At 40.8% G+C, this 15,100-nt stretch overlaps 1 protein-coding gene across 3 annotated transcripts in view; it reads right to left on the minus strand.

Annotated features, from left to right (window-relative positions):
• Positions 1-618: 618 nt before the first annotated feature.
• Positions 619-15,100, minus strand: part of LOC146374275 (ubiquitin carboxyl-terminal hydrolase 2-like) — a 48,791-nt gene continuing 34,309 nt past the window's right edge. For all 3 annotated transcript variants that reach the window (XM_084951489.1, XM_084951487.1, XM_084951488.1), the window contains 11 exons: positions 9,973-10,023; positions 7,208-7,331; positions 6,818-6,929; positions 6,616-6,726; positions 5,723-5,787; positions 5,460-5,563; positions 5,114-5,194; positions 3,913-3,991; positions 3,342-3,446; positions 2,838-2,958; positions 619-1,205 (listed from right to left, as the gene is read on the minus strand). In XM_084951489.1, the coding sequence (XP_084807615.1) occupies positions 1,121-1,205; positions 2,838-2,958; positions 3,342-3,446; positions 3,913-3,991; positions 5,114-5,194; positions 5,460-5,563; positions 5,723-5,787; positions 6,616-6,726; positions 6,818-6,929; positions 7,208-7,331; positions 9,973-10,023 (1,038 nt within the window). In that variant the 3' untranslated portion in view covers positions 619-1,120. The remainder of the gene's footprint in view (positions 1,206-2,837; positions 2,959-3,341; positions 3,447-3,912; positions 3,992-5,113; positions 5,195-5,459; positions 5,564-5,722; positions 5,788-6,615; positions 6,727-6,817; positions 6,930-7,207; positions 7,332-9,972; positions 10,024-15,100) is intronic.

Here is a 15,100-nt window from a genome sequence, read left to right on the forward strand (position 1 = left end):
CACCATTGAATAGTACATTCTCTATATTGCATCAGGATATAAAAATATACAGATATAGTGTTTTTTAAAACATTCTTTCCATGTTGTTCAATGGCATGAAACAAGAGAGGAAGAAAAGACCCCATACTGACAATGAGGATTATTACCATTATCATCTGTATTATTAATCTGTAGCCGACCCTTAGCGGACCGTGCGCTCATCCGTTCACAGCACTTTTAAAACATCAGTAGCAGCCACACGTGGGAGAAACAAATAAAATAAAACACGAGTTAGAGGCAGACTTCTTCTCTGGAACATTTCACGCTCACAGTGCCACCGACCCTCCCAACCACTTTTAGAGAACAAAAGAAAAACAGGAGAGTGATGGAGATGCTAATAGAGACCTGGGAGTGCTGGAGGGTTGTGGGAGGGAAAACCAAGCAGGCCGGTGGGCTGCAAGCTTCTCGTATCCATGACCAGTCCAGTTATAGACACGGTCTAAACACTGTACATCCACAGTCCAGGATGGTAACGATGCTAGGGGCCTGTATTAACCCCTACCCCGCCCCAAAAACTATCAATGAAAAACCCTCAACATGAATTCAAAGCAGAAAAACGTGAAGAAAGAAAGCAAGAAGAAAAATTAAAAACTGGGTCGTCTCAGTTTTAATGGTTTGAGGCAAACAAGAAGATCACAAAGAGAAGACGAAGAAGAAGGAAAGGCGTGGTCAGGACCAGAGTTCAGTTTGCAGTGCATAGAGAGGGGCTTCTGAGATGGAGACTGAGTCACCTGGTTGGTTCACTCAGATGGGATTATTGCCCTCTGTCAACCTCACACACACACGCACACACACACACAGAGTAAACACACGTCCACCCACAACCAGCAACATGTGGGAGTACAAACGGAGAGCAGAATAAAAAAAGCCAGTGGTTTCCAGCCTGTCCCCCCATCCAGCAGTCTCTGTGGAGTGATGTGTATGTGTGTGTGTGCGTTTGTGTGAGCCATGTAATGTATGTCCAAGTAAAATTTCCAAACAGGCCAGGCTCCAACAGCACTCTCATGTGTTGCGTGTCCATCCGTCCAGTGTCTGTCTGTGAGTCAGAGTGGTGCTGTGGCCTGCCCTCCTCTACGACGCTTCACATCCGCGAGGAGCAAGCCAGCTCGTAGAACAAGACGTAGGCGTCGCTGCTGCGCACTTGGCTGGAGGACATTGGCGTTACTCTGAAAGGAAAGCAAGAGAAGAGAGAATATATAAAGTATATAAATAAATTAAAATTGAACTTAAGCCTTTGAACACTTGATTATAATGTATCATTTATATATTTTATTCAAGCAAAAATTATCTCATGATCCTCTGAGTGAGCTATAGGGTGTCTTTATAGATATTAACTGTAGACATAATCACAGTCTGTTTGAGCAGTTAGTATGCAGTAGGATGCCATATAGTGTAACTCCTATCTTACTCTAATAGAAGTTACAACATGATAAATGGGATAAAAAGTCAAACTGAAAGTTAGTGCACGAAGGGAATGAAGCTGTCAGGCACTATAGTTGCTACTTCAGTCACACACTGCTGTCTAAAACAACCTGCCCAGACTTTGAATGTAATGACTAATTGAGTTAGCTGAAAGCTCCACCTGAGCCTCATATGTGTGTGAGTACATTTAGTAGAGCACCGTATTAAAAGCAGAATGTCTGAATTTGGTGATTTTGAGATGAGATGTCAGGTCTGAGGGAGCCCACGTGCTAACATGGTTTCCAAATGGATTCATTCTGTTGGCTAGTGCTGATGCCAGGAGGATGTGTAACAAATGATGTATGCCTTCCAGGAACGACTTTGATGCTTGACTAATAGGAGAGCATTAAATCAACGCTGCAGCCTGACATACGCCTTCCCTTAAACATCTGTTTGGTTGTGTGAGTGTAGAATACAGTACGAAGCATCTGTTAAATGTAACACAGTTGTAATTGTTTCTAGCTTGCTCATTTTGCTGATGCAGCAATGTGGAACAGTGTCGAAATCTACAAGCGTTCTTGTTTTCTGAGCTTGAAATCATCTGTGTGCACTCAGTCGGCTGTCTTCTGTTATAGTAAAAGTTACTGTTGTTCAAGATTTATCAGCTCCAACGTGAGCAGCTCAGTTTCAGATGTAATGTTAGAACAAAGCAGACACACACGGGTAGAAAAGAAAAACAACACTAACGATTCACTGCCTCTTTATGGATGGTGGCTTCACAGGGTTAATCTTACTTTGCAGTAATGCATATGTATATATACTGTATGCATGCTGATGTATGAGGAGGTAAAGGAAACAAATTCACTTAGTCAATTTAATTTGCTTTGTTTCCATGCTGGAGTAACTTTCAGAATCATCATCAATTCATTTATCTTTCATGAAGCTATCAAATGGTTTCAGTGCCAGCGTGCATGCTGTACACTCCCAAACACACACACAGAACAGTGTGAGCTATGTGTAGTCATCAGGGTACAACCCCCGAAGAGTGACGGAGAACCAGCATCAGACCTGACAACAGTGTTGAGTAAGAGGAAGCGTGGAAGGGTATGAATGAGTGCAGCGCAGCAGGAAACAGCCTGGAGTGACCAACGGGATGCTAAGCAGAGCAGATAGCACCCGCAACTCTTACTATCACTCCTCAACTCTGTTATCTTAGCCAGGGGGTGTTTGTGTGCTTGTGAGAGCAATAACAGCCTGTAAAATTATCATTATCAACGAGCTGACTTCTCCACACAGCTCCTATGATCTTCTACATGAACAGTGAACTGTCATAGTAACACTAAGTGTGTGTGTGTGTGTGTGTGTGTGTGTCTGTGTGAGATTTGTGGCGAACCTACCTGGAGTCATTGAACGTGTACCATTCTCCCGAGCTGGGATTGCGACAGTAGGCTGTGTAGTGGCCGCCCATAGTGGTGCCTGAGTGGTTGGACACTGCGTACAGGTTGTACACTGCATTTACTGCAAGACAAAACACATGTTTAAAGGGACAGTTCACCCAAAAATCAAATCTAGATATTGTCTCAATAGCCTGTAGTGATTGCTCACCACAATGGGCCATGACTTTAATATGGGGCCATCTAGTTCCATTATACTCCATTAAAGTATAATGGAACTAGAAAAAAATCTGAATGGAGAATAGTTTCATGTAGAAACCATTATTTTAATGTTGTAGATCTGGGGCATTGGCTTGAACTGCTGCCTCACAGCACAAAGGCAGAAACTAGCTCACACCTAAACACTGAATAAACTTCTCTGTGAGCCAGAGAGAAAAGTTCTACATTTAGTGTAAACATAGCGTTCTGTGGCAGTCCACTCGTGGAGAGTACAAGCTCATTACTTACTGCTGTTTTCAGAGGCAAACTCCCGCAGGTCAAGATCCTTCATGGGGAAGTTAACAAATGTGGACAGTTTGCTGGTTCTTCGTGCCTCAGAGAAGCGCTTCAGGTCTTTAGAGGAAAGGGAGTCAAGGAACAGATGCTCTGCATACAGTAAACTGTACATCAAGCCAACATTCAACATGACTACTCGGAATGGCTTCACTCCACTGAGGCTTTAGAATGACACATCCATCACCTCAGTGTCTTGACAAATTCATAACAGCCAATTAGCAGCTCGCTAAAACATCTGATCATGTGCGCTGTCAGCACTCACTCACTTAATTATACTGTTGGGCTTATACACATGACAACTTCCTGCCTCCATGGCAGAGCTGTCTGCTGCTAACTGTTCACAGCACTTTTCTATTGCAGCTATTGTCATAGCTAAGGGTCAGCTAATTACTAGAAAAACACTTTTTGCAATTCAGTAGAACAGAATACAAAGCAGTAAGTCATAAAATCTCAATAAAGCATTCAGCTACCCCACATGCCTCAGTACAGCATCACAGGAGGTGATGAATAAAGCAAAGGATACGCAGCACTAAAATCTTGGGGAATTTCTGTATTGTGAACTTTTTAGTGCATCTCCTCCTGGCTTTACATCTGTAGCACGTCTTTGAGAAGAAACAGAATAAGATCAGTCAGTGTTTAAGAACAGGAATCATAGAGGAACCACCACACAAGATAAAAAGCACAAGTTACTCACTCAGTCTAAACTATCTCTGACCATCTATGTGCAGCTTACATTTGTACTGAGCATAAAACAAACTGCAGTTTATAGATAGTTTCCCTTTTAGATGCTGTGTAAGTTCTGTGGGAAGGATTTTCTGGGAAAGAAAGCCTTTTAATTTGAATTACTTTATAAGCATTTTACAGTTTGTTGTTGAACAGGAAAATTCCAAACCAGTTTTCCTAAATTTGCTGCTTCTGCAGTTACTTTGCTCTGCCTTTGTAGGGCAGTGTAACTCCTCTAATTACATGTATATGAAGAGTTTCTGCCAGAAATATTCTTATTTTTATATTTGTCCTGTCACACTGCTGGATGCTCACATTAAACATGACCAACAACACCTTCACATTTGTAAAAACAGTTCTACTGTCATTTATGATTCATTCAGATGTAAACATATTGTTGTGCACTTTGTGCGTCAAAGTATGAATTTGTTTTGAGAATTGTGTTTTTTACTTGTATTTATGTTGTATGGTCTACCTTACAATATAAAGTGCCTTGAGGCAACTGTTGCTGTGATTTGGCACTGTAAAAATAAAATTGAACTGAATGCTAGGTTTGCAGTTTGGTTTTGGAAATCCTACAATTGCAAGTTCAGGAGGAAGTCTTATGGCTTTTTTTAATGGCTTAAAGCCAGGCGAGGGGGAGCCAATAATATAGAAGTGAAAGGGTGGACTTAAAAGGACAGGAACTACAGCAGCTTGTTTCAAACAGAGGATCAACTCAACTGAGTCAGGGGCAGCAACGAGCCCTGTATATGTTAATAGGGATTATTTTAAACTGTGAATCATGCAATTCTGTCATCGTCTAAGAATAAAAAATGAGCTGAAATTAGCTTAATTATAAAGTAAACAATATCAACTCTTATAACCACAAATGCGCACAAATAAAACAAATCTCATGTTCTGTGTTAGCTGTGCTAACTCAACACTGGATAGGAAAAGTATGAAGTCAAAGTGGTGATTATCATAAGCTCTTTTTGTCAGTGCAAGCAGTGAACACCTACCGGCTTTTCATCCCCATCAAGGACGTCTTCTTTGGTGAAGAGTCGCATGCAGTCCATCAGACTCACCTCACCATAGCCCTTCTGAGCACAGATGCATTCACATTACATTCACACACACGAAGCAAAAACAAATAGAGACAGGAAAGAAACGAAGAAGTTCATATTAGGAGCTGTGGACACAGGAAGTGTTTCAATATTTAGTGCAAATCATCATAAAACACACACACACACACCCACACTCATACACTGATTGTGCTGACATTTGTGTCTGCTGCCCTTCTGGTACGCGTTACGTAAGAAGGACAAACACAGGTCCCTGTCTGGACCTGTGAGTCTGTGCTCTAACCTTGGCGATAGGCAGAGAGAGATCCCAGAAGGGGTCGAAGACAGTGGAGCAGAAACCACAGTGGCTGCAGGTCAACGAGCTCTTCAGCTGTCCCACAAACAGGTCTGGAGAAGCACAGATCAAAGAGTACATCAAAGAAACAGATGAGAAAGTTTATCTTCCTTTTCATTTCCATTTAACCACGTTCTGTTTATGTCTTGTTTGTGCAAGGTGAATTTTCACGTTGGTGACAAATAAAACTGAGCTGCAGCCCATTTACTCACCTACTATCTTACTGTCCTCTCGCTCCAGGTATTTACTCCACATCTTCTTCCCTTTCTCCTCATCTCTGAGGGGGGAGTATGAGTTAGAAGTTAGAAAGTGTAAGCCTTACATGAAGTGTAAGGCTTACACTTCATGTACATATGTAGTGCCTGAGCCCCCAGCAGGCAGCTGATAGTTAGAAAGATGGCTAAGATGGGGGAAATCATACTGAGCTGTTGTGACACTGTAAAAGGGTTTCAAAAATAACAAAAAGCAACAAGAGAACCTGGCCTAATTTATCTTAACTACCAAGGTGTCCAAGAACCATTTTAGGGGATTAAAAAGATGCTTTACAGAAACACTTCCTCCTGTGAAACACTTTTTCATGCTGTGTGCAGATATTTTCCTGCAGTTTTAACAGTGCAGCAGAGAGGATGTGTTTTTAGGACAATACTGGAAGTTGCTGGAATTAACTCTGACCCTTAAACAAACCGTGGTTAGATAACTGTTAATTATATCAATGAAAAACTGGAGCATTAAGTGCTTGTGGCCCCCAGAGAGGAAACAAATCAGCATGGGAGGTGAAACTATTGCACATGGCCTTGAATTAAAGCTTAATGATGAGGCCTCAGTGATTAGTGCTGTCTTGGTTTGGGGCTTGTATTCATACTGTACGCTGCACATAACCTATTCAGAGATTTGGCCCTGATGTTTTTGAATTACTAAGCTAATGTGATTCAGGCTGGTTACGTATGAGTAAAAACTCTAATAAAATACAATAAACAGTTGTACTGTTCATCTGTGAAACTTCCAAACACATCCTCATCTCCAGCTAACAAAGTCCACTTTTCAAAACAGTGTTAGTGTGACTCAGTGCAGGTACATGCGCACGTGTGTCGGTCTGATTACTCACGGCAGGTGGTCGAAGTCCTCCACAGTGCCTCTCGGCCTCACAGTGACCCTGTTGACCTCGTTGTGCAGGCCGTCCAGGAGGAAGCGCAGGAACTCCTGAGCATCCTGTTGGCTGTGATACACCAAAACAGTTAGGGCTATGAAAATCAAAATCAGGTCACAAAAAAACAGAAAATAAAAAATAAAATGATTACAAAGCTTACTTGTATCCCACAAATCTGGGAGCATATCTCTGGATCTGTGTTTTAAATTCGGACGGGCTGACAGCCTCACTGCTGGATGATGTCCACATGGTCTGTAGCAGCTTGGCAAATTCTACCAACACAGCAGCAGCTAAGGTTATTCACACATGCTGGGACGTAAAATGCTTGTGTCACAGTGGAATGAAATGAAGGTAGGACTCTTTTTCATGCAAACTCTTAAAAGACCAAGAAAACCACTCTTGTTTTTACCTCTTCTAACATGCTTTCAGGTGAAATGTGCAAATCTTCCAGAGATGCGGGGGGTAGGGGGGGAATGAGTGTGCTGCTGGTGGACCGCTGTGAGGAGAGTTTGTTTTGGACTCTAAGGGGCCTGTGTGACATGTCTCTCACCTTCCATGAGGGCTGTGTTGGTGCGGCTGTTGTTGTTAAGGTCTCTGCGGTGGGAGTTGTGCAGGCAGTAGTCTCGCAGGCTTTGTGTGTTGCTAAGACACTGCAGGATACTGTTCATGAAACACTGTCAGGACAAAGCAGAGAAAACGGTTTGATTCCAGATGCTATAATCAAATCAGTTTATGCTTTTACTTAATTAATACTGTTAAGTTAAACGTATTACTATTCAAGTCATAATTAATAAGATTTAAGACCAAACTTGACATGGACATCAAAAGCAACAAACACACTGTTGTCAGTTCAAAATGAACAATAAGGTCAAATTAATACAGGAAAAACTGTATTAAAAACTGTGACCCTGAATCCTCCCTTAGTTATGCTGCAATAGACGTAGGCTACCGGGGATTCCCATGATGCATTGAGTTTTTCTTTTCCAGTCACCTTTCTCACTCACTATGTGTTAATAGACCTCTCTGCATTGAATCGTATCTGTTATTAACCTCTGTCTCTCTTCCACAGCATGTCTTTTATCCTGTCTTCCTTCTCTCACCCCAACCGGTCGCAGCAGATGGCCCCGCCCCTCCCTGAGCCTGGTTCTGCCGGAGGTTTCTTCCTGTTAAAAGGGAGTTTTTCCTTCCCACTGTCGCCAAAGTGCTTGCTCATAGGGGGTCATATGATTGTTGGGTTTTTCTCTGTATCTATGAAGCGCCTCGAGGCGACTTTTGTTGTGATTTGGCGCTATATAAATAAAATTGAATTGAATTGAAAAACTGTCTGAATGTATTTGTTAATATAAACAGACAACCACCTTGTTCACCCAAATGTCAAACTCCTGAAAGCCTGACCAATTTATCTGATATTATTGGCTGAAACCAGCAATATGCTACTGCTGGCATGCTGTTTGGAACGCCACACTCACACCAAACAGCTGATCTGACCACAGTCGGGCAGAATGTACACGAGTAAATAAATAACTACACATAACAAATCTAGGGAAATCCTTTTGCCATGTCTAAATGGAAAAGAAATACTGGCATATATATTGGAATATGGCATTTTAAAATCACCAAATATTAGCACTGGTTTCAAAAATCCTTTACCTACCTTTGACAGGCAATGTTGTTTGTTCCAGAAACATCTGCAAGCTTTAATCATCAGGACTCAACTTTGCTATTATATCAAGCAGCAACTTCTTGCTCACTAAATGGCTGAAAATTAAGCCAATATGGACACATGCTAAGAGTTGCAGTTGTTTTATTGGTCAACAGATGCTGGTCTCAAACAGTAAGTCAATCCCCATAGACTATAATGTAACAATGTCCAACTCCGCAGCATTGAAAATGGCACAGGAAATGGATTTAGCTGTGACAGATCATTTCTACTTCATAACAGCTGTACAGGGGGTGAATGTTTTGGAGGCTAAGGCCAAGTTTCATACAAAGTCTTTGGGTTAAACCCGCAGCATCCCATGACCACAAACCAACAGGAGAGCTGCCCTTCTTCTAAAGATTTATTTTTGCCATTTACCCTTTAGTAGATAAGATACAGGACAGAGAAGAAAGCAGAGAGGGAGCATGGGGGAATGACACACAAGCAATGTGGCAGGCCTGTGTATGGGCTGTTGGTATATTGGTCACCAGCTCAACCAGATGAACTAAGATCTAAACTGAACTTAAGACGGCTGAAGACTTTTAAAGGTGTTTTAATAAAAGATAATTCACAATTAAGACATTCTAGGCCTTTCTGAGGATGTGCAGGCACCCTGCATCATGTCTAACAGTCATTTCTAATGTTGTTCCAATATGTTACCAAAATATATTTCTGAGCGCAATTTGCAGTGTTAAAAGATGACAAAACAGTAGCTTAACAGCTTGAACGAATACTTCAACATTTTGAGTGATGTGCTTATTTGCCTAGAGTTAGATGAAAAAACAGCTAGCATGTATAAAGATAACAACATCTTCATATAGGCACTCAAAGCTCACTGAAGAATATGCTGTCTTGTTTGACTTCGGTGTGCTCAAAGAGTAAGAATAAAAAGTTGGGACTTTACAGAATGTGATTTGTGCACTAATTCCTTGGGTGAGCACATCATAGCTGGGTATCTGCTAACCTCACTGTAATTACAAATACTTGTTTTTACAACTGTTCTAAGTCTTAGTGAAAAGCCAAGCAACTCAGATTTACTCCTCAGACTTGAGCATCATCAAGTTCATAGAACAAAGGCAATCAAGTGTTTTCGCCAGAACTCTGTTCACATCATTTTGAAAAAAGGTGGTGTACAGTCATGTAATAAAAGCTAAATCTACATATTATGTAAGAGAGGGATTTTTCAATGTAAATGTGAAATCATTTGTCCTTGATGAATGTTTAAAGAAGCAGAGAAGCAGCAGTGTAACTCCTGGGTACAAAGAAGTATCACAGCACTGTCTCATGTCACGTGTTCATGTGACACATGTGCAGCTTGGTAAGAACAAACCAGTCAGAGAGGGAGGGAATGAGATCTCTCTGGTCCATAGTTCAGAGCTCTCTGATTAGGTTACTCTATACAAGCACACAACACAGCGCACAGTTTATTTTAGGAGTCGTCCTTATGCTTGTTGCCTGGCAGACCGAACAGATCGCAACACACTGTGCTTACAGTGACACTCACTGGATTTTTGGAAAGCTATTGCAAATCAGTTGAGAACAAGAGCAACACCACTCAAGATGTTAGTCTCACAACAGATGTAATTACATGTATAGCACGTGGCTGCTGTACTTACAGTGTTTCCTAAATTCTTCAGTCCCACCAGGCCTTGGGCGCTCTTTGAATTCTGAAAATATAAATAAATAAATATCAAATTTAAAAACAAAACAAAACACCATTTTCAGATCATATGTACAGTCTTTTGATCAGACCAGTGAGGGCTGGTGTCTCCCAACCACCACTGACAGTGCTAAAATGTTTCATTTTATTCCTGAAGCAAAAACACTTGAAGAGCACTCCATGTAGTGGTTTGAATGAATGAACTGAAGCATTCAGCTTTTTCTGGTAGTGTTTAGCCTTCAGGAATCTCCAAACAGAAGATTCCCATTCCCAGCATCAACGTTATCTCTCGTGTCACTGTCCATGCTGCATAAGAAATACTAGTCAGTTAAATTAATAATTTGTAGTGCATTAAAGTACAACACCAGTTAACTATTGGTCACAGCCAGCTGTTTTCAGAAATGACACTACTCAACCAAATCTAACAAAGTCCTTCTAGCTTAGTGTGGAGCTTTGTCTGCACTGGGTTAGAATGGAATGGAACAGTTTACAGTGCAAAGGCCTTAATAGTGACTAACAGGAAAGTCTTAGTGTGTGTCAGACTTTAAAAATAAAAGCCCACAGTTATACACCGGATGTTTTCAGGATGACTTATGTTAAATTTTCATAACCAAAGTGTCCGGTTCCTTCTTGGAATACCAATGTTATTTAAAACATGTTGAATTCTCAAAAATAAAAGCCTCCACTGGTTGGTGGTTGTGAAATGTTAGATTTTTAAAATAGTCCAACAATCCATTACAGGAATTTGTCAGTATCCTTTGGTGTGTCCTTTTTGCACTAGACACCATCATCACATGCTGTAACTGTAAGAGTTTCAAAATAAAAGTTACCATTTATGTATAGGCATTTAGCAATACTTTACAGAGTATTAGAATTTTAAAGATAAAACCAGGTAAGTAAAGCCCAAAATGTTTATTCTGTTCATCTGGACGTAGCATTTTCAATGGGTATCGTCGTTTCTGTCACTTGGAAGAGTGATGAAATGTTTCTCCCATTGAAAAGGCTAAGTCCAGATGAACTGAATCAACCTTTTGGGATTTACTTACCTGGATGATTGAGCATGCATCAAGACACTTTCTTTGAAAACTTCTCTAATTGCTGGAATTGTTTATTTATGCAATCTTGAGTCAGCATCTTATCTTCAGCTTCTCTCAGCTAGCTGATTTTGCTAAAGATTTTTAGCCGCAAGTAGCAGACAAAGGCCAACAACAGCAATAATCCAGGTGCACTCTCTCCAGAACCTGTGTGGTCTAGTCATGCAATGTCTTAACTAATGTGTAACCGAATGCTGGACAGGTGTGTATGTGTGTGGATTTTAACCTTTAAGGACAGAAGGACCGAAGCCCTGCTAATCTGACATCTTGTGGGTGCACTATTATGCATGGTGGATTTTTGAAACATTTCAGCAATTTTTAAATATGATGTAAGAATGCAATTAACAGTTTGAAATGGAACTTAAGTTTGAACAGATAAGATTTAATACCATCTGTTACACCGTGCTCAATGCCGACTGTTTCCAATACTTTTCTTGCTTTTAGATTAGTTAAAATGGCATTTAGATTAATTACTAAATGTAAAAAAAAATATCAATCAATGAGGAACCACACACACATACACACCCACAGAATGTGATTCTTTTTTTACTGAATCCAATGGGTGAAAATCCTTACATAACTGAATATGTATCCATTAATCTGGCAGTCTTTCTACTGAATAAGCCGGGATTGTGAGCTACTTCGCCACTGCCAACAGTGCTGATGTGTTTGAGGCTGAATTTGCACTTTAATGATATCCTCATGAATCTAGAGACATGTGACAAAGATCTGACCTTGCGCTGTGTCCCTCTAAGAATGCCATATAGGAGGCATTTCCTGGTGAGCATTATCTGTAGACAGAAGCTTGTTTTTGTGATTTCACAGCTGCTTCCTCTCTGGGTAATCACTCCCAGATGGCTGAGATCTGATCAACAACAGCAAAGTCACTGTACCTCGCCGAGTTTAATTCATACTGTAACTTTCACTGTTCTTTAGGCAGGAAACTATGAAACAGACACATTTAAGCTCAGTGAAACACAGCAGATGGCACGGCATATTATCATGTTTTCAGAATCTTAAAATGGTCTGAAATGCTTTAAAGAACTTATGTCATCACTCGCTGCAGTTCAATTTCATTACATAAGATTAGTGGTTATATAATAGTGTAACCAGAGGAAGAACTAACAAAGAAGACGGGGGTGGATAAGGAATGCACTGGTGCCCTTGGCTAAGAGGCAGAAGCATTTTTACAAAGACGCGTAGGACTGAATTCACTGTGCATAATGCTCCATCAACCAGAGTGCTGCTGTACTAATCGTGTTTATAGTCACTGTGAAAACACACTCACTAAAAACGTGTGGGTAAACTTGTGTTTTTAGGCACTGAGAGAGTCGGCAGACTGACATCAGTCACCTGAGCTCACTGTTTTGTTCGGCTCATTTTTAAAATTTATATAGCACATTTGATTACAACAGCAACGTTGACCTGCTGTACAGAATTACGAAATAACTAGTACCGAATAACTCTCATACTGTATTAAAAGACAGTGAATACAAATGTGTTTTTAGATGAGATTTGAAAAGACTAACAGTAGGAGGCTGTCTGATGTGTAGGGGTAGATTATGCCACAGTTTAGGGCAGGGGTTGGCAACCTGCGGCTCTTTTGTCCTTATACTGCGGCACCGGGTGGTTTGGAAAAATAAATTAGAAGTATTTAGCTGAAGTGTATTTTATTTGTGTTCTTTTTTTAACTTGTAGTTCTAAACTGGAAGATTATTGTGATATTGAAATATAAAAATAAAATTATATTTTATTATTTTTCATCGCTCAAAATAAGCGGCACACTCGCGGAAGCCGGTGTACCCGCCGAAACGCCGTGCATTTCTCGAGACTTTCAACTCCAGGTAGGCCAATTATGGATCTTCGGATCCACATTATGTCAGCAGCTATTCTCCACCGTGAACTATGTTAAAAACAAACACCGCTTACGCCTCACAGATGACAGCTTACAGTCCTGCGTAAAGATGAAAGTCACTTCGTACAGCCCCGATTTGCAGACGCTGTGCGCAGAGGTTCAGGAGCAGAAGTTCCATTGTAAACATACTACGGCAGACCCGCTGCTTTTCAACATTTCTTTATTGACCACTTTTCACACAGGGTTACTGTACGCATACAGCCGGCTGTAGCTTTTCAGCTCACAGCCCGACAACACAACAGCAGAGAGAGCACAAACTTTAAGGCGGTGAGGTGTGATTGCGGGTGCCGCTCAGGTGCGTCCGACTCCCATGCAGCGGCACTGCAGACCACGCCCCGCCACACACATTAACCAGGTAAAATACATATTTAGGCAGAATTTTGCAAATATCAATTTTTTTTAGCAGCATAGTGCTTTTTTTCCAATTATTTTTTAAAAGTCAGGTCAAGGCTCCAAAAGCCCAAAGGCGATATGAGGGTGGCGGCACACAAACAAATCCCAAAGAAAGAATCAAAAAAAGCAACATTTTACAACTTCAACCTAACAAAAACAACAGTTTTTGTTTGCTACATGGATCATTTTAGTTCAGCTGGGTGTCTTTCCTTTTGTTATATTTCTTTAAGAGTTCAAAATGTGTTAATTACATAAATAAAATGTAATTTTCTCTGTAGCACTTCATGGATTTCATAAGCAACACACCTTAGTTGCTCTGTGGATTCTTTTAAAAAGCAGTTAAAAACTTTTCTGTTCAAACAAGCCTTTTGTTGATCTACGTATTTTATATTCTTTACATTATTTACATTTGATCTTTTACATTGTGTATAATGTCTATTGATTGAATTGTTTACAGCGCTTTGTGAATGCCTGTCTGTTAAAAGCGCTTAATAAATAAACTTTACTTACTTACTTACTTTAGTTGTTCACACAAAGCATAAAGGTTAAAAAAAAACAATATATACAGTGTTATCTTCATTTTAGATGTCAAAAAGTATTTGCGGCTCCCAGTGTTTTCTTTTGCGTGGAAAACGGGTCCAAGTGGCTCTTTGGGTGTTAAAGGTTGCTGACCCCTGGTTTAGGGGCTACGACCCCAAACGCTCATTCGCCTCTGTGAACCAGCCTACACCTTGGTCTGGCTAAAAGTAAAAGATCTTTTGATCTAAGAGATCTAGAGGGCACAAAAAGGCTGCAAGAGGTCAGATAAATACCCAGGAGCCTGTCTATTCAGGGCTTTGATGGCTGTGGGTATGTACTCACGTGCTGGCTGTTACCCTGACCTGTGGTAAATGAGAGTGCTATGTAACAGGACCACAATGAAAATCAGCCAAATTGCATAGAAGGCAAGTTCACCAAACCATTTAGCATGGGAAGGAGAGTTAGCTTTCACTGATTTGGTCCAGGACACGTCAAACTGCAGGTAAAGGTGGCGTTTACAGTTTGTTACTTTAGATGTTCTCCTATTTCAGTTGCTGAAGTGTTCAAATTCCTCTCTGGGTCTGAACACAAACTAGATGATGCCTGAGAGGCCAGAGACCGCTCATTAGCATGCACTGTCCTAAATAAATAAATTAATTAAAAAAAACATCACTCACGCACACTCAATCCCGTGTTCAACTTCCCCACAACACCCTGGAATTGACCTGACAACCAATATATGAGTCACCACACATCACGTACCTAATGACCTTCCTGAACCCAGTGACCATTCATAATCGTATCAACACTTCCTACAGTCGCATGTGAACAGGCTTAACAGTCAAACTGTCAGGGTTTAACTGGCAACAGGCTTACATCATTACTACCAGAGCAGGACGTTTTCTGAGAGGCTCTGGAAGGAGGCTAAAAAGTATGTATGAAGTCACAGTTGGAACTTTTTCATTTCAGGTACAGGTGGGACTGGCTATCAAATACACCCTCACTTCATAAGGAGCAACCTATCAGAAGAAAGCTAGAGGTGAGGCTGCTCCAAGGCTCAGTACATACAATAAGTAGGGCTTATTCTGAACTGTGAATGAGGCAAAGCTACAGTGTTAAGAGTCCAAGAACAGACCTATGGAGATGGAATTGAGCAGAGGCTA

The sequence above is a fragment of the Perissodus microlepis genome, chromosome 14 (genome assembly GCF_051167445.1).
Source record: "Perissodus microlepis isolate ML-2025 ecotype Zambia chromosome 14, ASM5116744v1, whole genome shotgun sequence".
NCBI classification, from domain to species: domain Eukaryota; kingdom Metazoa; phylum Chordata; class Actinopteri; order Cichliformes; family Cichlidae; genus Perissodus; species Perissodus microlepis.